General features: G+C 43.2%; 1 protein-coding gene across 1 annotated transcript in view; it reads right to left on the bottom strand.

The window, feature by feature from the left end:
* Crebrf (CREB3 regulatory factor) overlaps positions 1-21,888 on the bottom strand; it is a 66,711-nt gene that overhangs the window by 23,606 nt on the left and 21,217 nt on the right. The window contains exons 2-3 of the mRNA XM_070011868.1: positions 5,011-5,182; positions 1,712-1,837 (exon numbers count right to left, since the gene is read on the bottom strand). Coding sequence (XP_069867969.1) covers positions 1,712-1,837; positions 5,011-5,019 — 135 coding nt within the window. The 5' untranslated portion in view covers positions 5,020-5,182. The remainder of the gene's footprint in view (positions 1-1,711; positions 1,838-5,010; positions 5,183-21,888) is intronic.

Raw genomic sequence — 21,888 nt, forward strand, 5'->3', positions numbered from 1 at the left:
TCAGTACTCTACGTTTCTCTGCTCTGCTTTAAGATAAGGGTACACTGACTGACAAGACACGTTCCCCATTGTATCTATGTCAACATTTTGTTGGCAAAGAAAAAGAAGAACTGGGGGCTGGGAATGTGGCTTACTGTAAGAGCGTGTACCTAGCATGCATGAAGCCTTGGGTTCAATTCCTCATTACCATATACACAGAAAAATCCAGAAATAATACTGTGGGGTTCAAGAGGTAGAGTGCTAGCCTTGAGCAAAAAGAAGCTTAGGGACAGTGTCCAGGCCTTGAGTTCAAGCCCTAGGACTGACAGGAAAAAAAAAAAAAAAAGAAGAAGAAGAAAAAGAAAAAGACGAACTGTATTTCTCAAGAGGCTTTGAAATGTTATAAGCCTGTCTCTGGAGCCTTACCATGAACACACTAACTGAAATGAATTTACGTTTCCTGATCTATCTGAGGAAGATTGAAGGACTTCTTCAGAAATAAGCTTCAATTAAGAAGCAAATAGTGAAGACCTTACCTTCACTTCTTAAATAGGAAATTAAAGAGGCAAAGAGAGAGCCGGAATTCAGCCACAGCATGATAAAAATCTTTATGGTAGATTTAAAACAATTCTTGGGCATGGGAAGTATGAACTGCAGAGATGAGATCTTAAAATGTCAGCAACATTGTGGCCACAGTAAAAAATAACGCTTAGCCTCAATAAGCCAACATGAAAGACCATCTACCATCTATTTCATAGAAGACTGTATAAATATATCATCCCATTTAAAAGCATATTGAACTAGGCTTCAGTGGCTCTCGCCTGTAATTCTAGTCAGTCAAGAGATCTGAGAATCACAGTTCAAAATCAGCCTGAGCAGAAAAAGTCCATGAGACTCTTATTTCCAATTAATTACCAAAAAGCCAGAAGTAGAGTAGTAGCTCAGTTGGTAGATTGTCAGCCTGGATCAAAAAAGCTCGGGGGGGGGGGGGGGGCTGGGAAGGTGGCTCAGTGGTAGAGCGCTTGCCTTGCATGCTCGAGGCCCTGGGTTCGATTCCTCAGCACCACATAAGCAAAAAGAAAAAAGCCAGAAGTGGCGCTGTGGCTCAAGTGGTAGAGTGCTAGCCTTGAGCTGAAGAGCTGAGGGACAGTGCCCAGGCCCACAGTTCAGGCCCCACGACCGGATCCAACAAAAAAAAAAGCTCAGGGACAGAGCCCAGACGCAGAGTTCAAGCCTCAGAACTGACCAAAAACAAAAATCATTTCATAGTCTTCTCATAAAAAAAGTGGACTAGAGCTGGGTGCTGGTGGCTCATGCTTATAATCCTTGCTACTCAGGAGGCTGAGATCTGAAGATTGCAGTTCTAAGCCAGCTCAGGCAGAAAAGTCCATGAGATTCTTTTATCTAATTAACAACCAGAAGTAGAGCTGTGGCTCAAAGTGGTAGAGCACTAACTTTGAGCAAAAGAAGCACAGGGACATCATCCAGGCCCTCAGTTCAAGCCCCATGACTGACAAAAAAATACATAAATAACATAAAAACTGGACTTGAAGATACTAAAGGAGCCTTTCCATATACTTTTCAGTGGGTTCATATATCTTTCTACCTGCCAAAAGAATCAAACCCAGCCCCAATCACATGCTTTCTTTGCAGACATTTTACAGATTAAACTCCCATTTCTATTTTTGCACCCCAAATCAGCTAAGGCTGAAACAAAGAAAATGTTGCTTACCAGTTCATACATGAAATCTGGATCGGAACTATTTGCCAAGAGATCTGTGCTCATCAGAGTCTGCTCCGAAAAGGTGTGGCTTCGAAAGGCATCCCCGAAAGGCGGATCCATTCCGCTTACACTAGGCTACAACAGAGTGATATTCACTTTACAAAGTCAAAGAGTACTTCAAAACCTACATATTACATACGAGCCCTAACCCTTCTTGTTCATTAGTAATGACTCAGTAGTAAATTGCTCATTTATTTCCAGAAAATAATTATTTCTCTGCTCTGTAGTACATTTAAGAGCTCGAACTAGCAGTTAACATAGAAGTATGGGATGTTTTTAAAACAAGGAAAGAGGCAGGTGCTGCTGGCTCACACGTATAATCCCAGCTACTCAGAAGGTAGAAATTTGGAGATTGAAGTTCAATGCCAGACTGAGCACAGATAAATCTGAGAGACTCTTCTTCAGTTGACCTGTGAAAAGCCAAAACTCTAGTGTTAAGTGTGGCAGCTGAAAGCTAAGAGCCCTCAGCCCTGAGTTCAAACCCCTAATACTGGCACAAAACACAAAAACAAAATGTAAGAGGAGCAACTGTTTGTCTCTGGTTTTTGTCCGATGTGGGGTTTGAACTCTGGCCTGGGTGCTGTCCCTGAGCTCTTCAGCTCAAGGTGAGCGCTCTACCACTTGAACCACAGTGCCACTTTGAGTTTTCTGGTGGTTTATTAGAGATCCTTGACTGGGCTGGCTTTGAACCATGATCCTTAAATCTCCTGAGTACCTAGGATTATAGGTGTGAGCCACTCACTGGGACCTGGCTAAGAGTAGCAACAGTTAACTAACTTAAATTTAAAGTTTATTTAGCCACTTACAGGCAATGTATGACATCTAAAGAGTACTTGAAATACTTTCTTTTTTGTGCCAGTCTGGAGGCTTGAACTCAGGACATGGGCACTCCCCCTGAGCAATTTTGTTCAAACCTAGCACTCTACCACTTGAGCCATAGCGCCATTTCTGGTTTTTTTTTTGGGGGGTCCGGTCGTGGGGCCTGAACTCTGGGCCTGGGCGCTGTCCCTCAGCTCTTCAGCTCAAGGCTAGCGCTCTACCACTTGAGCCACAGCGCCACTTCCGGCTTTTTTCTTTTTGCTTATGTGGTGCTGAGGAATCGAACCCAGGGCCTCGAGCATGCAAGGCAAGCGCTCTACTACTGAGCCACCTTCCCAGCCCTCATTTCTGGTTTTCTGGTGGTTTACTGGTTGTAGTAAGAGACTCACAAACTTTCCTGCTTGAACTGGCTCTGAACCGCGATCCTCAGATCTCAGTCTCCTGAGGAGGAGGATTATTGTTGTGAGGCACTGGCGCCTGACCTCCTTGATTCTTTAATAAATGGTCTCTGTTCTAATCGCCACTTAATGTAGAGACTGCTCTGCTATTATTCCCTGTGGTGTGTAGAGGTAGCGAGTTGAGTCTCACTCTGTAACTCCCAAGTAGTCCAATGTCTTCCTTCCCAGAACCAAAGACAATGTGGACATCTTTTAGTCTAAATAACAGGATCAACAAAAGAGCCTCCAAAATCTACACATGACTAGAAATGTGGTATGACTTGTGACCTTCGTCCTGCTCTTTGAAAGGGTACAGTCCATTCTGTGACAAGGCAGAGGCGAAGAATGCACCCCCCCCCAATCCCTTTCTCTTGCTTTCCCTCGGTCCCCTTGGTACATTTCACCATCTGTCCAAACCACTTCAGAGACAGGGTTCAGACCTCTGAAGTGGCTCGAATAACACAAAGGCCTTCACTCTGAACGCTCTGATGAGAAGAGCAAATTAAACATGTTCTTTGCTTTTATGTTCTTCTTTTGTAAGCTACTGCAGAAAAGTGGGAAAGGCTGTGAGCTTATCTGTTTATACTTGGTGCAGATGTGCCTTCTATCTACCACGCACACATTTCCCATACCCTCTTTCATCATGCACGTTCCAGATGTTTCTTTTCTCTCTTTTATTTTCCTCAGACCCACAGAACCTTTTTTCCCTAGAAAAGTGCAGCTTGAGAAGGGAAGTTTTAGAGCCCCAAATTTAAATATTCAATAAACGGCAAACGAAATGTTCTTTGGGCTAGATCTGTAAAAGGGGCTAGGGCAGTCCATTTGGCACAGAGACCAGAGTGGAAGTAGCTTCTGGTCTTTTTAGGATTGGCTTAGCAAGCCCACTTCCTTCCCTCTGCCTTTTTCCTCCCTGACTCACAAGAGACAGTCTCAGTGAGCTCACAGTATTTCTGTATGGCCCACATAAAGCTGCCTACGAGTCCCTGCTTGCTCCAACACTGAAACAAATGCTAAGCATAGAGGAGGGAGGGAGGGACACTGGACAGGAGAATGGGAGCCAACAAGGCTTCATTGATTGGGTGGACAACTGCCTGGAAGCAACATGGACCTGTTCAAAGCAGTTGCTGTAAGACTCATTCTTCTAGAACTGTCAGAAATGGAAGCAGGATGTCACAGAGGATGGAAGGGAACTCTGGTGGCAGATCCATTTTCAGAGTTGTCAGATGAGATCCTGGAAAGCTAGCAAATCTCTCAACCTCCTCACCTACTTATCCACCCGGTTCCTTGGGTCAACCTCACTGAAAATGCTTCAAACCTGTAGCAAAGGAGGAAAGAGAGGGCAGTGGAAGACAGGCTATGTACTCCAAACTAGGTGAGATCAGAAGTAAGCTGACTTTAAACAGCAGTATGTCAGCCGAGTGCCTGTAATTCTAGCTACTCAGGAGGCTGAGATCTGAAGATCATGGTTCGATGCCAGCCCAGGCAGGAAAGTCCATAAGACTATTTATTTTGCCAGTCCTGGGGCTTAAACTCGGGGCCTGGGCACTGTCCCTAGGCTTCTTTTGCTCAAGGCTAGCATTCTACCACTCAAGTCACAGCACTACGTCCGACTTTTTCTGTGTACATTGTACTAAGGAATCAAACCCAGGGCTTCATGCATGCTAGGCAAGCACTTCACCACTAAGCTACATTCCCAGCCCTCCATGAGACTCTTATCTCCATTAACCACCAAAAGACAGAATGGAGAGGTATGGCTCAAGGAGCAGAGTGCTAGCCTTGAGAGTGCCCAGGCCCTAAGTTCAAGTCCTAGGACTGGTACACGTGTACACACACACACACACACACACACACACACACACACACACACACACACACACACACACACACATAGCACGTCCAATTTGTTAAGATTCAGAAAACTTACAAAGCCAACAGCATTTGCTTTCCCAAGGGGAAACAGAAATCGCTGTCCAACTCCTCGTATTTATTTACCTGAGGCATTTCCAAGCCCAGATCCTGTGAGTCCAACTCCAAACGTCTTCTTTTTCTTGTCTGAAAATCCTTTTCCAGCTTTACCTTTAATCCCAAGATCAAAGGTGATTTTTACAATCTTGAGTGCTGTCAACTGCTCAAATCACTGCTTCCTTAGAAAATACTTCTGTGACTGTCAAACACAAAATAACTTCACTGAGTGCTGCTGAAAATAAGCGGAGCTTTCAAAAAACATTAGCAAAGGAAACTGTACAATTGAAAGGAGTAAGGCTTATGGTTACATTTTTGTTGTTGTTGTTGATGGTGCTGAGGCTTAAACTCTGGGCCTGGGCACTGTCCCTGAGCTCTGCAGCTCAAGGTGAGCGCTCCACCACTTGAGCCACAGCACCACTTCCTGTCTTCTGGTGGTTCCTTGGAGATCAGAGTCTCATGGACATTCCTGCCTGGGTTGGCTTTGAACTGTGATTCTCAAATCTCAGCCTCTTGAGTAGCTAGGATGACAGGCGTGAGCCACCAGTACCCAGCTCTATGGTTATGTTTTCAAGAATTTAGTTATACCTTAGCAGCTACTATTCTAAAGTTCACCATTTCATTCACCCGGTTTGCTTCTAAAATAGGATCAATTTCACAAATAACCAGTTTACAGTAGGGAGGACATTTAGTTCAGAGTGCTGGCACCTTCCAGTCCTCTGGAGGCTTAGACAGGGGGACTGAGATTCGAGACCAATCTGAGCATAAGTTCCAGATCAGCCTGGATTTATTGATTAAAAACAAGCTAACAAATAAACAACCAATGGTAACATTTACAAAAATAAGTCACTTGGAAGCTGGGTGTAGTGACACACACCTGTGGGTCTCATCACTTATGAGATGGAGGTAGGACTGGGTAAGGCTCATCTAGGAAAAAAAGAAAGACTTTATCTCTGAAAACAAAAACTGCTGGGTGCCCGTGGCTCACATCTGTAATCCTAGCTACTCAGGAGGCTGAGATCTGAAGATCAGAGTTCAAAGTGAGCCAAGGCAGGAAAGTCCATGAGACTCCAATAAACTACTCAGAAAAAGCCAGAAGTAGAGCTATGGCTCAAGTGGTAGAGTGCTATTCCTTGAGCAAAAAAAGCTCAGGGACAGTGCCCAAGTCCTGAGTTCAAATAAAAAAAAGAAACCTAGTGGAAAAAAAAAAAAATCAACATACCCTTGATCTTTTCCGTGATCTGAAAGATACATTAATCTGAAAGTAAAATTCTCATTCACTTTATGCTCTTAATGAGGAAAAGTTATCTCAACAGTTTATTGTATAAATAATTACTATGAAATTAATAATTTTTTTGCAGTGCTGAGGATTGAACCCAGGGCACTCTACACAAACTAGACCAGTGCTCTACTACTAAGCTACGTCTACAGGCTTATTCTACATTGTGTGTGTGTGTATGTATACGCATGCACACACATGCATGCTGGTCTTGAGGCTTGAACTCAGGGCCTGGGTGCTGTCTCTGAGCTTTTGTGCTCAAGGCTAGTGCTCTACCACATAGCCACAGCTCCACATGTGACTTTTTGGTAGTTTATTAGAGATAAGAGTCTGCAGGCCAGGATGGCTTTGAATCATGATCCTCAGATCTAAGCCTCCTAAGAAGGTAGGATGACAGATGTAAGCCACTGGCGCCTAGCCCTAATCTACATTCTGTATCTCCCCAACTCTGGCAGGACATTAATGAATTATTAGCTGGCGATGGAATTTAACGTGTCCACTACAATAAGTACAATCACACTTGAAGTAGTATATATCAACATTATTCTTTGACTTACAAGCCAAGAATCAGTACTCAAGAAAGAACTATTTCAGCAGGTTTTTTTTTTTTTTTAAATCAGGCTGTTGTTCGGGGGAATATGAAGAAGATACTGTGGCACAGTAGCTTTAAGAGCAGAGCTAAACAAATGCTGCAAATCCTCAGGCTCTGATGAAAATTTAAATGGCAACTTTTCTTTTTCCTGTTTAACTAGGAAGAACTAAACAGTTATACTCACTTCCTCCTCCTCTCCTCAGTTGTGTTTCTCAAAATGTGATCTCAGGACTATCAATAACAAAATTGAAATATGGGGCTTGAACTCAGGGCCTGGGCACAGCCCTTGAGCTTTTGTGCTCAAGGTTAACTCTCTACTACTTTGAGCCACAGCTCCACTCCTGGTTTTTCCAGTGGTTAACTGGAGTCTCACGGACTTTCCTGCCTGGGCTGGCTGTGAACTGCGATCCGATCTCAGCCTCCTGAGTAAGATTATAGGCGTGAACTACCAGCACCCATCCCTGAAGAACCAACTGAAAATGAATTGCCTCTGTAGTTCTCACATTCTCTGGGCTGCAGGCCCATTATTTCAGCTTGAAGGACTCTGTTGTTGAACAAATGAGATAGTGATGAAGGGACCCAATAAACTTGAGTGTACAATCTGTATTTTTCAGATCTCCCCTCTTTGGCAGACTATCAGTTCCACACATTCTAGGCCAGACTAGCGAACACTGTAAAGTACCCAGCAGGGTCCTAAAACAGAGTTAACTATGTTTTTCCATTTAGTCAATCTATGTGGACTAAACCCTACTTGTGTCACGGGTAAGTTCATGTGGAGGTTGACCTCATGCTCTGGTCCAATTTGTGGTATGCAGACAGTCCTAATACTTTCACTGGGTCAGTCATCTTTTCCAGACTTAGTACTTAGTCCCGATCCCAGGCACACATACAAGAAAATGCACGAGTATAGCCCAGATCGGTCTGTAATCTGGATGTGGAAGCAAAGTCTGGTGTCTTCTGAAACCTGAAGTTTTATCTTTACTGATAACAGAGTTGGAAACACAGGAAGAGATGGAGTCCTACTCAATGTACATTTCCTGGTATCTACTTAAGATGCTGTGGACAGTCTGGTTTAGAAGGGTTAACCTAAAAAGAGTTAAGTGTCACTCACAACTCTCATACTTTACACAACACTGGGTCAGAATCTTTCTAAGCCTCATTTTTCTTTCATCTCTGGGAGGAGGTGACATACTGTTAGCTGATTGTGCTGGCACATGCCTGTGATCCCAGATACCCAGGTAGGAGGCCGAGGCAGGAAGATCAAGAATTCGAGGCCAGTTTGGAAAACAAAGCAAGAACTTGTCTCAAAAAAAAAAAGACAGAAAGAAAGAAAGAAAGAAAAAAGAAAAAAAAAAGACACTGGTAGATCACAGCTACAATCCTAGCTTCTCAGGAGTAAGATCATAGACAGCCCAAGCAGACAAGTCTAACAGAGTCATCTCCAATTAACCACCAAAAAGCCAGAACTGGAGGCATGGATCAAGTGGTGGGTGGCAGCTGTAAACAAGAGCTAAGCAAAGCCGGGCGCTGGTAGCTCACGCCTGTAATCCTAGCTACTCAAGAGGCTGAGATCTAAGGATCTCGGTTCAAAGCCAGCCCAGGCAGGAAAGACCGTGAGACTCCTATCTCCAATAAACCACTAGAAAACCAGAAGTGGCGCTATAGCTCAAGCGGTAGAGCGCTCGCCTTGAGCTGAAGAGCTGAGGGACAGCGCCCAGGCCCAGAGTTCAAGTCCCACAACCGACCGCCCCCCCCCCCCAAAAAAAGAACCAAGCAAGAGACAGAGATCCTAAATTCAAGCCCTAGCATGGACATCCCATACAAAACTCACATAGAGAGGAAGGACGGGAGGATGCAGTTATAATATTCAGAGTACATATATGAAAATAAAACTAGAAAACTGAGGGGATGGCTAAGGTTAGGAAGAGATCGGGGAATCGTGAAAGAGGTGACATCCATCAAGATACATTGCTATTATAAACTGACATGCTGAATTCTAACTCCTTTGTGGAACCACTTAAGGATAATAAAAGTCAAATTAAAATTAACCATAAATTAAAAAAAAATCTTGGGGCTGGGAAGGTAGCTCAGTGGTAGAGTGCTTGCCCTTGCATGCATGAGGCCCTGGGTTCGATTCCTCAGCACCACATAAGCAGAAAAAGCTGGAAGTGGTGCTGTGGCTCAAGTGGTAGAGCACTAGCCTTGAGCTGAAGAGCTGAGGGACAGTGCCCAGGCCCAGAGTTCAGATACCATGACTGGCAAAAAAAAAAAAAATAAAATAAAATAAAATAAAAAAAATAAAAAAAAATCTTATTTCTTTTAGGGCTGGAGATGTGGCTCATGTGGTTAGAGTGCTTATCTAGAAAGTGTGGGGCCCTGAGTTCAAACACCACAACTGTTAAAACAAAGACCCCTGCCCCCCCCAAGCTATTACCTATCTGGCTACTAGATTTTCAAATACAATGTCCATACAAATGCAAGCACTGAAATTTTTACTTTAAAACATCAAAACTTTTTTGGAGTTTGCAAAAGAGGGCATTTTTTTTAGAAGATAAGAGATCTGGTTTTAATTTTTTCCACCTGACGCTGGGGTTTGAACTCAGGGCCTCATACTTGGTTGGATTACTTGCTTGAATGAATCATTGAGCCATACTTCCAGCAGGAGTTTTGTCCATTACTTTGGACACAGAGGCTCACTGATTTTTCTGCCTGGGCTAGCTCTGAATCCTGTTCCTCCCAATCTCAGCTTCCTGAGTTAAGATTACAAAGTGTGGCCTGGTGCTGGTGGTGCACACCTGTAATCCTACCTACTCAGTGGCTGAGATCTGAGGATCTTGGTTCGAGGCCAGCACAGGCAGGAAAGTTTGTGAGACTCTCATCTCCAATGAGCCACCAGAAAACTGGAAGTGGATACCATGGCCAAGGTGGTAGAGTGCTCACCTCAAGCAAAGGAGCTCAGACCCCATGAAGGACCTCCCCCGCCCAATCAAAATGTGCTTGTGCGTGTGTGTGTGTGTGTGTGTGCATCCCATTGCTTTGCTCTAGTTTCAATTTTGACCCTATAACTGAAACCACACAACTATATGAATTAAAGCAGATTACTCAGTAAATTTATTCCTTCTCCTTTAAATATGTAACTGGGATAGTATCAGAATAAGATCATTTTATTAGGAGATAGTAATACATGTGTAAAAGTGATTATTATTAATTGGTCTATTTTGCTGATGCTTTCTTCAGCCAAGAGTCAAGCTCTGAAATGCAAAATCTAGGCCAGGTGCTGGTAGTTCACACTTGTAATTCTAGTTACTCAGGAGGCTGAGATCTGAGGATCACGATACAAAACCAGCCTGGGCAGGAAACTCTGAGCGACTCTTATCTCCAATTAACCACCAGAAAACAGGAAGTAGCACTGTGCCTCAGGAGTAGAGTGCTAGCCTTCAGTGAAAAAGCTCAGGGACAGCATGCCCAGGTCCTGAGTTCAAACCCCATGACTAATTACTGCCCCCCCATAAAAAGAAATGTAAAATCTGTGACAGCTACTGGCAGTAAAACTGAATGTTATAAAGACATCAGTTCCCAAGGAAAGGGTTAACTTGTCCCCTCCTCAGTGTGGAAAGATGAATACTTGCTTCTTCTAGTCTTCTGTCAAGTAATCCATTTCAGTAATCAACTAGAAAAGTAGTGAGCCAGTGCAAGGCTGGAGGCATGGTTCAGGTAGTAGAGCACCAGCCTACCAAGCAAACTGTGTATGAGTTCAAACCCTTGGTACCACTAAGAAAAATAAGTGTTGTTTTGGACCCAATGCCCAGAAATGCTTAGCACTTTTCCAAATCGTTTTTGGGAAACAACCACGAAGAACAAAAATGAATAAAGAAGAAATGAATAAAAGCTTGCTTCCACATCAAGTCCAGTGATACAGCCTTCTCGATTACACGCTGCTCCCAAACTGAATTCTCCACCAGGGCACCATCTACAAGGAGGAATCGATGCATAGACAACAGAGTCACACAGGGAGGGAGGGAGGAGAGAAGGGAAGGGAAGGAAGGAGAAAGAAAAAGAGAAAGAAAAGGAAAGGAGAGAGAGAAAAGGGGGCAAGCTATGATAACTATCAAATTACCAACCTTTTTTGTTTTTGTTTTTTTTGGCCCATGGCCTCAAAATATTCAACAACATCTCCTAGGTACAGGAAAATAATTTTCTAGCAGAGAACTAGCTATCTGAAGCAACTGGGAGGGAAATGATTAATTTTGAGCATCAGTGGTACAGAGGGGTACCACAATTCTGGCTTCAATTTTTTTTTTTTTACAGCTCTTACTACCAGGCTTTACTCTGCTTTTTTTCTGGTTCTCTGAGGTTTGCTATGTATATTACACAAGATGACAGGGAAAGTAATAGGTACAGTCAAAGGACTTCCTGTAATAGTTTGTCCTAGGGTTGCTGTAGCCATTAACTGTAATTTTCTTTTTTGGCAGTCTCGGGGTTTTAACTCAAGGCCTCATATTTGCTTGGCCTACTTTGTTCTCCTGGCACCTTACCATTTGAGCCACGCCTCCAGCCTTATTTTGTTTTTGTTTGTTGTTTGAACGCAGGGCCTGAATGCTGTCGTGAGCTTTCTGGCTCAGCACCAGTGCTCTACCTCATGAGCCACAGTTCTACCTCCAGCTTTTTGGTGGTTAATTAGAGGTAAGATTCCTACTGACTTTGCTGCCCAGGTGGACGATGAACCTCAATCCTCAGGTCTCAGCCTCCTGAGTAGCGAGGATGACAAGCCTAGGCCACTGGCATTTGGCTTTTGCTAGTATTCTTGGAGATTGAGTCTCACAGTCTTTTCTGCCCAGGCTGGTTTCAAACTGTGTCTTCTGAATCTCAGCCTCTTGTGTAGCTAGCATCACAGCCACTGAGGCCTGGCCATTAAGTATAACTTTGAAAGCTAAAGAAATTCAAGTTGACTGGTGTGCTCCAAGGAATGTACCTGTGTTCCAGAGCTTCTCACCCATGCCCCTTCTGCTGACCTGAGTGCCCATACTTTAAAAAAGGTCACATCAAGAAACACGTAAGACTGGGTGCCAGTGGCTCACACCTGTAATCCTAGCTATTCAGGAGGCTGATACAAGGATCGTGGTTCAAAGCCAGCCCAGGCAGGAAAATCTGTGAGACTCTTATCTCCAATGAACCACCAGAAAACTGTAAGTGGCACAGTGGCTCAAGTGGTAGAGCACTCGCCTTGAGCTGAAGGACAGCGTTCAGGCCCAGAGTTCAAGCCCCACAAAAGACAAAAAGAAAAAGAAACATACAAGAAGCTGGGCACTTGTCATCCTAGCTACTCAGGAGAATGAGATCTAAGGATCATGGTTATAGCCAGCCTGGGCAGGAAACTCTTATGAGACTCTTATCTCCAATGAACCACACATACACAAACAAAAGGCAGAAATGGAACTGTGGCACAAGTGATAAAGTGCTAACACCTTGAACACAAAAGTCAGGGACAGTGCCTATGCCCTGAGTTCAAGCCCCAGGACTACTATACACACAAAAAAAGAATAGTCATGGTAATACACTTTTATATTTCCCTTCTTCAGTTGTATCCAAAAACATGGAGTAAACACTAGAATTCAGTATCTCAGCCGGGCACTGGTGACTCACGCCATTCATCCTAGCTACTCAGGAAGCTGAGATCTGAGGATCATGGATTGAAGCCAGCCTGGGCAGGAAAGTCTGTGAGACTCTTATCTCCAATGAACCATCAAAATGCTGGAAGTAGAGCTCAAGTGGTAGAATGTCAGCCTTGAGCAAAGACACTCTGGAACAGTGCCCAGGCCCTGGGTTCAAGCTCCAGGACTGGCACCAAAAAAAAAAAAAAAAAAAAAAAAAGAAAGAAAAGAGTAAGAAGCATGTGAGATACTGCTAGGATCCTCAAATAGGAGAATGGCTTCTTTTCTGGCATCTCCCAATGCTCAGGATAGATGCTCATTTACTTAGCCAGGGGAAGCAGACCCTGGATAGAGATGGTAAACTGCCAAGGTCTTAAGCATGGCATGGTGGATGGAAAGCAACCACCATGTTTACTCTGTGAATGAGAAGAATCTGGTGACACAGAAGTGATACGATTCGAGGAAAGGTAAGAGTGGAAGAAAAGAAAAAGAACAAGGAGTTGAGGAGACCCCTAAAGTTGACAGAAAAGCAGACTTGGCAGAGAAAAAAAAATGAGCAGAGTCTTGGGCTAGCACCCAGCTCTCCTCGCTGGGGTGGAGAATCCAAAAACTGCAATACTAGATACAGACTCTCCCCACGCAATACGTTCTTCGCACCAGCCCCCGGAACTTCCAACTAAACATCGTATCCTAGGAGAGACTGCAAAGCCATGCAAATAAAAGAACTTGAGGGAACTCCTTATAGTTTGTCTGACCATATGGAATTAAACTATATTCAAATGCACTGAGCCCGAACAAGGCACTGTTCCTTGTCATGTGGATCGTGGAAGAAATCAAGGGAACAAGCAAAAAAGTTCTTGGAAACAAATGAAAATGAAACCACATTCTACCAGAACCTCAGATACAGCAAAGGCAGTGTGGAGAGGACAATTTATAGCCATGAGTGCTTAAAGAAAATACAATTTTTTTTTTTTTAAGTAATCACTGGCTGGGTGCCAGTGGCTCACGGCTGTAATCCTGGCTACTCAGGAAGCTGAGATCTGAGGATGGCAGTTCAAAGCCAGCCCAGGCAGGAAAGTCCATGAGCCTGTTATCTCCAATTAGCCACCAGAAAACCAAAGTGGCGCTGTGGCTCAAAAGTGGTAGAGCGCTAGCCTTGAGTGAAAAAGCTCAAGGACAAAACCCAGGCCCTGGGTTCAAGCCCCACAACCGACCCTTCCCCCCAAAATCAAGTTTTAGGTTTGGTTCTTATTTTCTAGAAGTTTGAGTTGCATCATAAGGCTATTTAAGTGCTTGGGGTTTTGGGGGGGATTTTTTTTTTTTGTCGGTCATGGGATTTGAACTCTGGTCTTGGGCGCTGTCCCTCAGCTCTTCAGCTGAGGGACAGTGGTGTGAGCCACTGGGATCAGACTAAACCAAAAAACTTTATATACAGAAGCAGGGAGTAAAGTTAGGGAAGAAATTAGTAAGTTAGAGACAAAAAATTACACAATGAATCAATGAAACAAAAAGTTGGTTCTTTGTAAAAGTAAGATCAATAAGCCCCTAGCTAGTTTGTTCAAAAGAAGGAAAAAGGAGACTCAATAAAGTTAGAGATGAAGGGGCTGGGAAGGTGGCTCAGTGGTAGAGTTGCCCTGCATGCATGAGGCCCTGGTTCGATTCCTCAGCACCACATAAGCAGAAAAAGCCGGAAGTGGTGCTGTGGCTCAAGTGGTAGAGTGCTAACCTTGAGCTGAAGAGCTGAGGGACAGCGCCCAGGCCCAGAGTTCAAGCCCCATGACCGACCAAAAAAAAAAAAAAAAAAAGAAAGAGATTCATTTTTAAATACAGTTAACCACTGAAGACTGAACCAGGAGGATATAAACTACTTAAAAAGCCTTCTATAGCTGGGCGCTGGTGGCTCATACCTGTAATCCTAGCTACTCAGGAGGCTGAGGTCACGGTTCACAGCCCGTCTATGAGGAAAAGTGAGACTCTTATCTCTAATGAACCACTCAAAAACTAGAATCGGAGCTGTGGTTCAAAGTGGTAGAGTGCTAGCCTTGAACAAAAGAGGTTAGGAACAGGTTCCAGGGTCTGAGTTCAAGCCCCCTCCCCCCAAAAAAGTGTTTTAACAAGTAATGAAACTGAAACAGTAATAATCTCCCAACAAAGAAAAATCTGGGGCCAGAGAGATTTGCTGTCAACTTCTACCAAGGCTTCAAAAAAGAACTCATATCAATACTCTTCAAACACTTCCATGAAATAGAAAAGAATACTTCTCAATTCGTTCTATGAAGCACTCATTCTAAAACCAGAGATGCAACAAAAAAGAGAATTCTAGACCAATTCTATTGATAAACATTGATCAAAATGGGTTTCAGCGCAGGGTTCAACATATGAATATCAATAAATGTGAAACATCGCATACCCAGGACCAACAGCAAAAAAGCACAGGATCATCTGAATCAAAGCAGAAAAGGCCACCGCAAAATTCAACATCCTTTTATGATAAAAGCTCTGACAAGGCTAGGAAGAGAAGAGTCATAGAAGAACATCAAAATGTATTATTAAATGAACTCCAGGAAATGGAAGTGAGGTTTTTGTTCCTTTATTTATGTTTTTGTTTTAGTTTTTTTGGTCTTGTTTGTTCATTTATCTGTCTTTGGGAGCTTAAGGGAGGGGCATGGAAATGGAGGGACAAAGGGTGAACAAATACAGCAGTGACAATCACTAGGTACTATGTTGAAAATGAACTATACAACTTGTAGGTGGGGACAGGAGGGAAAAACTGGGAAAGCATGCAAGAGGGAAGGGGTGACATTGTCCAAAAGAAATCTGTACTTTACCTAACTTATGTAACTGAAACTCCTTTGTAATCACCTTTATAATAAGGATAAAGTTAAAGAAATATATTGTAAAGCTGTAGCTAATATTACATAAATGGGAAAAAGCTGAAAGCATTTCTCCAAATATCAGGAACAAGATACTGATGTGCACTCGCTATTCAATGTGGTACTAAAGTTCCTAGCTAGAAGAGTACAGGAGAAAGAAAGAAAGAAACAAGATTCAAATAGGGAAAGAAATCAAATTATCTGATATAAATCAAATTATGCTGATATGATCCTATACTTAACAACCCTACGGACTTCACCAAAAAACTGATAAATAATAACTGATAAATACCTTTGGAAAAGTAGCAGGATACAAGTTAAACACTCAATAATAAGTAGCTTTTCTTTCTATATACCAACAATAAATAGACTGAGAAAGAAATCAGGAAAATAATTTCACTCATAATACCCACCTCTAAACAATAGTATACCGAAGTTTTAACTTAACCAAGGAAGTGAAAGACCTCTGTAATGAAAACTATAAAACCCTGAAGAAAGAAAATGAAGAAGACACCAGAAAATACAAAGATCTCCAGCAGGGGCTGGGAAGATAGCTCAGTGGTAGAGTGCTTGCAACCATCCACGAAGCTCCTGGTTCGATTCCTCAGTACCACATACACAGAAAAAAAAAGTTGGAAGTGGCGCTGTGGCTCAAGTGGTGAAGTGCTGGCCTTAAGCAAAAGAAGCTCTGGAACAGTGCCCAGGCCTTGAATTCACAAGACCCAGGCCTGGCTAAATCAATCAATCAATCAATCACAACTCCAATTGGATCAAAAAGCACAAATGGAAACTTTAAACCTCTAACAGGAAAAACTCTGGAAGATACAGGCCCTGGCAATCCCCCGGCAATTTTTTTTTCCTAAATAGATCTCCAGATGTCTCGAGTATAGGAGCAAGAATTGAGAAACGAGACACCACAGTAAAGTGTTTCTGTACCGAAAAAGACAGTCACCAGAACCAAGAGACAACCCACAGAATGGGAGAAAATCTTTTAACTATTCAAGGATTAGTATCCAGAATATACAAAGAACTCAAAAAGATTAGAAATGTTAGGAAACGATCTTATTAATAAATCGGCACGTGAACTGAACAGACAGTTCTCAGAAGAAAACACAAATGGTTGATACATGAAGAAATGTTCAGCATCCTTAGCCATAAAGGAAATGCAAATCAAAACCACAAAAAGATACCATTTCACCTTGGTAGAGTGAAAACAAATAGCAACAAATGCTGGTGAGAATGAGAGGAAGGAGGGAGGAGCCCTCACACTGCTGGTGGGAATGTAAAGTAGTGCAACCACTATGGAAATTAGTATGGAGGTTCCTCAAAAGACACAAAATAGACCTTCCTTCATGACTGCAACATTTGTTATATATCTCTTTGTTTATATCTGCAGTAGAGTTAATCAGTATACTAGAAAGACACGTAACTATGTTTATTGCTGCACTGTTCACAACAGCAAAACAATGGAAGTGTTTTGCTGATGTTCCCAATGAAGTAATAAAGAAAAAGTTATATATATATATATATATAAAATATATATACACATATATACACACATACATACACTATAGAATGCTAAACAGCCATAAAGAAAAATCACGTTGGGCTGGGAAGGTGGCTCAGTGGTAGAGCGCTTGCCTTGCATGCATGAGGCCCTGGGTTCGATTCCTCAACACCACATAAGCAAAAAGAAAAAAAGCCGGAAGTGGAGCTGTGGCTCAAGTGGTAGAGCGCTCGCCTTGAGCTGAAGAGCTGAGGGACAGCGCCCAGGCCCAGAGTTCAGGCCCCACGACCGGTCCCCCCTCCCCCCAAAAAAAGAAAAATCATGTCATTTGCAGGAAAATAGATGTTACTGGAGGACATCATACCAAGCCAAGCCCACAGATCACAGTATTGTGTTTTAGCCTAGTATTCTATGTTTTTCACTCATATATGGAAGCTAAACCTAAAAGATAAACATATTCATAATATACATTTATAGACCTATGTCCATTTATATCACTATATATAGATAAACAGACCATGAATCTAAGTAAGAGGCTACTTAGGAGGAGATGGTGAAGGGGGAAGAGGAAACAGGGAAATTTTTGGAATATATTTTGAAAGGATGACAATAGTCAAAATAGACCATTTGCAACTATAGAAGTGGGAGAAGGGAATCCTTTTTTTTGTCAGTCGTGGGACTTGAACTCTGGGCCTGGGCACTGTCCCTCAAGTCTTCAGCTTAAGGCTAGCACTCTACCACTTGAGCCACAGCACCACTTCCGGTTTTCTAATGGTTTATAGGAGGTAAGAATCTCATGGACTTTCCTGTCTGGGCTGGCTTTGAACCATGATCCTCAGATTTCAGCCTTCTGAGTAGCTAGGATGACAGGTGTGAGCCACCAGAGCCCGGCAGGAATCCTTTTGAAATTGTTTTGGGAAGGGGGAAGGAGGAAATGGGTAAGGGGTGAGATTGACTGAAACACGTTGTAAAAATGTGTGGAACTGTAGCTATGAAATCTCTCCCTATGTAACTAATGGAAGCTAACACACACACACACACACACACACACACACACACACACACACACACACACACACACACACACACACACACACACACACACACACACACACACACACACACTCTTTAGAATAAAAAAATGAATAAACAAATAGTGTATGGAACAACTAGAACCTTGTTTCTCCCCCAACCCTTTTTTTTAACCAGTCCTGGGCTTGAACTCAGGGCCTGGGTGCTGTCCCCGAGCTTCTTTTGTTCGAGGCTAGCACTCCTACCATTTGAGCCACAGCGCCACTTCCAGCTTTTTCTGTGTATGTGGTACTGAGGAATCGAACCCAGGGCTTTATGCGTGCTGGGCAAGCACTCTACCACTGAGCCACCTTCCCAGCCTCTGTTCCTTCCCTTTACGTGGCTTTCAGTACCTTAAAGGCAATGGCTCCTCACAATGCTAGGTTGCCCTCGAGTCACACCCAACATTCACCAGAGTAAATATTAAATTCTGTGACACACCCATCAGGATGGCTATTACCCAAGGAATGGAAAATAACAAATGTTAGAGAGGACAGAGATAAATGAGAACTCTGGTAGGAATAAAACATTGTACAGCTAGCATGGGAAATAATAAGTCTGGCAATTCCTCATCAAGCTAAACATAGAGTGAGGATATAATTCAACTGCATTCCTGAGTATATACACCTAGAAGACTTCTATGTAAGCACTCAGATGCGTGTCCCTGACCTGAGCTCTTTTGCTCAAGGCTAGTGTTCTACCACTTTAACCACAGCTCCACTTCTAGCTTCTTTGAGTGGTAATTGTAAGGAAACAAGAGTCTCCTGGACTTTCCTGCTAGGGCTGGCTTCGGAATGTGATCCTCAGAGCTCAGCCTCCTTCCTGAGTAGCTAGATCATAGACATGAGCCATTGGAGCCTAGTTGGAGCTGAAATTAGTAAATGGATATAAAGTTTCTCTTTGAGATGGTGAAAACATATAGTGGTACGGTTTCCTAGTGTCATCCATGTTCTTTGTTTTGGGCCATTATAGAGCTTGAACTCAGGGCCTAGGCCCTGTCTCTGAGCCTGCCATTTCCAGTTTGTTTTTTGGTCGGTCGTGGGGCTTGAACTCTGGGCCTGGGCGCTGTCCCTCAGCTCTTCAGCTCAAGGCAAGCGCTCTACCACTTGAGCCACAATGCCACTTCCGGTTTTCTGGTGGTTTATTGGAGATAGGAGTCTCACTGACTTTCCTGCTCGGGCTGGCTTTGAACGGCGATCCTCAGATCTCAGCCTCCTGAGTAGCTAGGATGACAGGCGTGAGCCACCAGCGCCCGGCTACCATTTCCAGTTTTTAAGTGGTTAATAAAGAATCTCACAGGAACTTTTCTGCCCGGGCTGACTTTGAACCCAGATCTTTATTTTGTTTTTATTTGTTTGTTTGGTTTTTTGTCAGTCGTGGAGCTTGAACTCTGGGCCTGAACACTGTCCCTCAGCAATTCAGCTCAAGGATAGGGCTCTACAACTTGAGCCACTGTGCTCAAGAGAGTTTTGTAAGTGGGTCACTGGAGATAAGAGTCTTGCTGACTTTCCTGCCCTTTCCTGCCCGGGCTGGCTTTGAACCTGAATCCTCAGATCTCAGCCTCCTGAGTAGCTTAGGATTATAGGCGTGAGCCACCAGCACCCGACTCATCTGTGTTCTTAATGCCACTTAATTGTATAATTAAAATAGTAAAATGACAAGCTGTGTGTGTAAAATCATGATCACATTTCAGTACATTTTTCTAGGCAAGGAACACTAGTGCATTTATACTGATATGATTCATATGCCATGATTTGTCTTGATCTTTCCTAATTTTTGCTAGTTCAATATTTTCCCCCCGTATAGTCAGAGGTCTCCCTCCTTTCCCTATACTCAATCTACAATTCTAAGAAGTGGGGACAATCAATCTTTTTTTGGGGGTGGTGGTGGTGGCGCTGGTTCTAAGGGCTAGAACTCAGGGCCTTCTGTTCCTGAACTCTTTAGCTCAAGGCCAGTGCTCTGCCACTGGAGACAGGGCTCCGCTTCCAGCTTTTTGATGATTGATGGGAGATAAAGAGTCTCATAGACTTTCCTACTAATCTCAATCTTTAAATAAATGGAAGGAAGGGAATGAAGGAGGGAAGAGAGAAGAGGGCAGGGAAGGTAGGTAGGAAGGTAATGGTCAAAACACTGACATGGTCATGTAAAAGGTTATACAAATGTGTACGTTTCATGGGTTGAGGTTGTTTGGGAAAGACATTTTTATCAGTTTTTTTTGGCAAACTAGGGCATCTGCTGCGCATCCCAGCCGTCCTAAATACTTTATATGTTCCTTACTCAACAATTATTTTCCACCTGAAAAGCACTCCATCAAACTAGCTCTTCAAGCTACTGGGGGAAAATTTGATCCATGTCTATGACATGTATGTGTATAAATATCACAATGAACTCTTCTGTGCAATTAACTTACGCTAATATTTTAATCAAGCCACTATTCATTTCAGGGTACAGCAGGAATCACAGATGCCCAAATTACCAAGGAGAGGAAGCCAAGGCAGTGTAAATAAGGGAAGCATCTGGGGAAGGAGGTAGGGTCAGGAGCGGCTAACACAACCACAAGCAAATCCCGGCACTTTACTCTGTGACACCAAAGGCTGCAAAACTTAGAAACTGGAAAGTCCATTGCAAAAGATTTTCACTGTTTAGTTCTGCTGCTGTTAGGAGGAGGGAAAAATCATTTGCCTAGCCAAAGCAGCATTTAACAGTTGTGCTCATTCTGCTACACCACCACGTGGATCCTTTTATTTTATTTTATTTATTTATTTTTTTTGTCAGTCATGGGGCTTGAACTCTGGGCCTGGGCGCTGTCCCTCAGCTCTTCAGCTCAAGGCAAGCGCTCTACCACTTGAGCTACAGCGCCACTTCTGGTTTTCTGGTGGTTTATTGGAGATAGGAGTCTCACGGTCTCTTCTGCCCGGGCTGGCTTTGAACCTCGATCCTCAGATCTCAGCCTCCTGAGTAGCTAGGATTACAGGCGTGAGCCACCAGCGCCTGGCTGGATCCTTTTATTTAGTCAAACAAAGGCTCCTATTAGCCTCAAACTCAGACTTGCAAAAAAATACGAGGGTTAAATTTGCCACAAAAAAATTTTAAAAAGGGCTTGGAGGCATGGCTCAGGCAGAGAGCACCAGCCAATGAGTGAAAGCATCATATACAAAAAGATAAAAGAAAAATTAAGTGAAATAAATAGAGCCACATTTCATTGAGATCCTTTAGGAAGGTCAGAAAGATACTAGACAGCTGGGTGCTGGTGGCTGACACCTGTCATCCTAGCTACTCAGGAGGCTGAGATTTGAGGATCGTGCTTCAAAACCAGCCCAGGCAGGAAAGTCTGCGAGACTTTTATCTCCAAATAATCACCAGAAAACTGGAAGTTGTGCTGTGGCTCAAGTGATAGTGCGCTAGTCTTGAGCAAAAAAGCTCAGGGACAGCACCTAGGCCCCAAGTTTAAGCCCCACAATTGATCAAAAAGAAAAAAAAATAGATTAAAAAATGATTTTCCTTGGAATGAGGTCTTGGAGGAGGACACAAACTCCTCAGAATTCTGTTCCTTTCCAAAGGCTTCTGCCCAACTTTAATCCTTGGAGAGAGCATGGGAGGGCAAAGGTCCTTTGGAACCAATACAAAAAGACCAGTGAAGCAGCTCTAACTTGAATTACAAGGGAAAGGCTAATTTTTACTTCTAAAAACAGTCAAGTCAAAGACACTAGAGGGATGGGTTGTGGCTTAGTTGTAGAGTGCTTGCCTAGCATGCATGAAGCCCTGGGTTCGATTCCTCAGTACCACATACACAGAAAAAGCCAGAAGTGGCGCTGTGGCTCAAGTGGTAGAGTGCTAACCTTGAACAAAAAAAGCTCAGGGACAGCATCCAGGCTCAGGACTAGGAAAAAAAAAGACAATAGAGCCTTATAACCTAAAACAAACAATGCATTCAC

This window comes from Dipodomys merriami, unplaced genomic scaffold (genome assembly GCF_024711535.1).
Source record: "Dipodomys merriami isolate MVZ:Mamm:240054 unplaced genomic scaffold, mDipMer1.0.p SCAF_848, whole genome shotgun sequence".
In the NCBI taxonomy this organism is placed as follows: Eukaryota; Metazoa; Chordata; class Mammalia; order Rodentia; family Heteromyidae; genus Dipodomys; species Dipodomys merriami.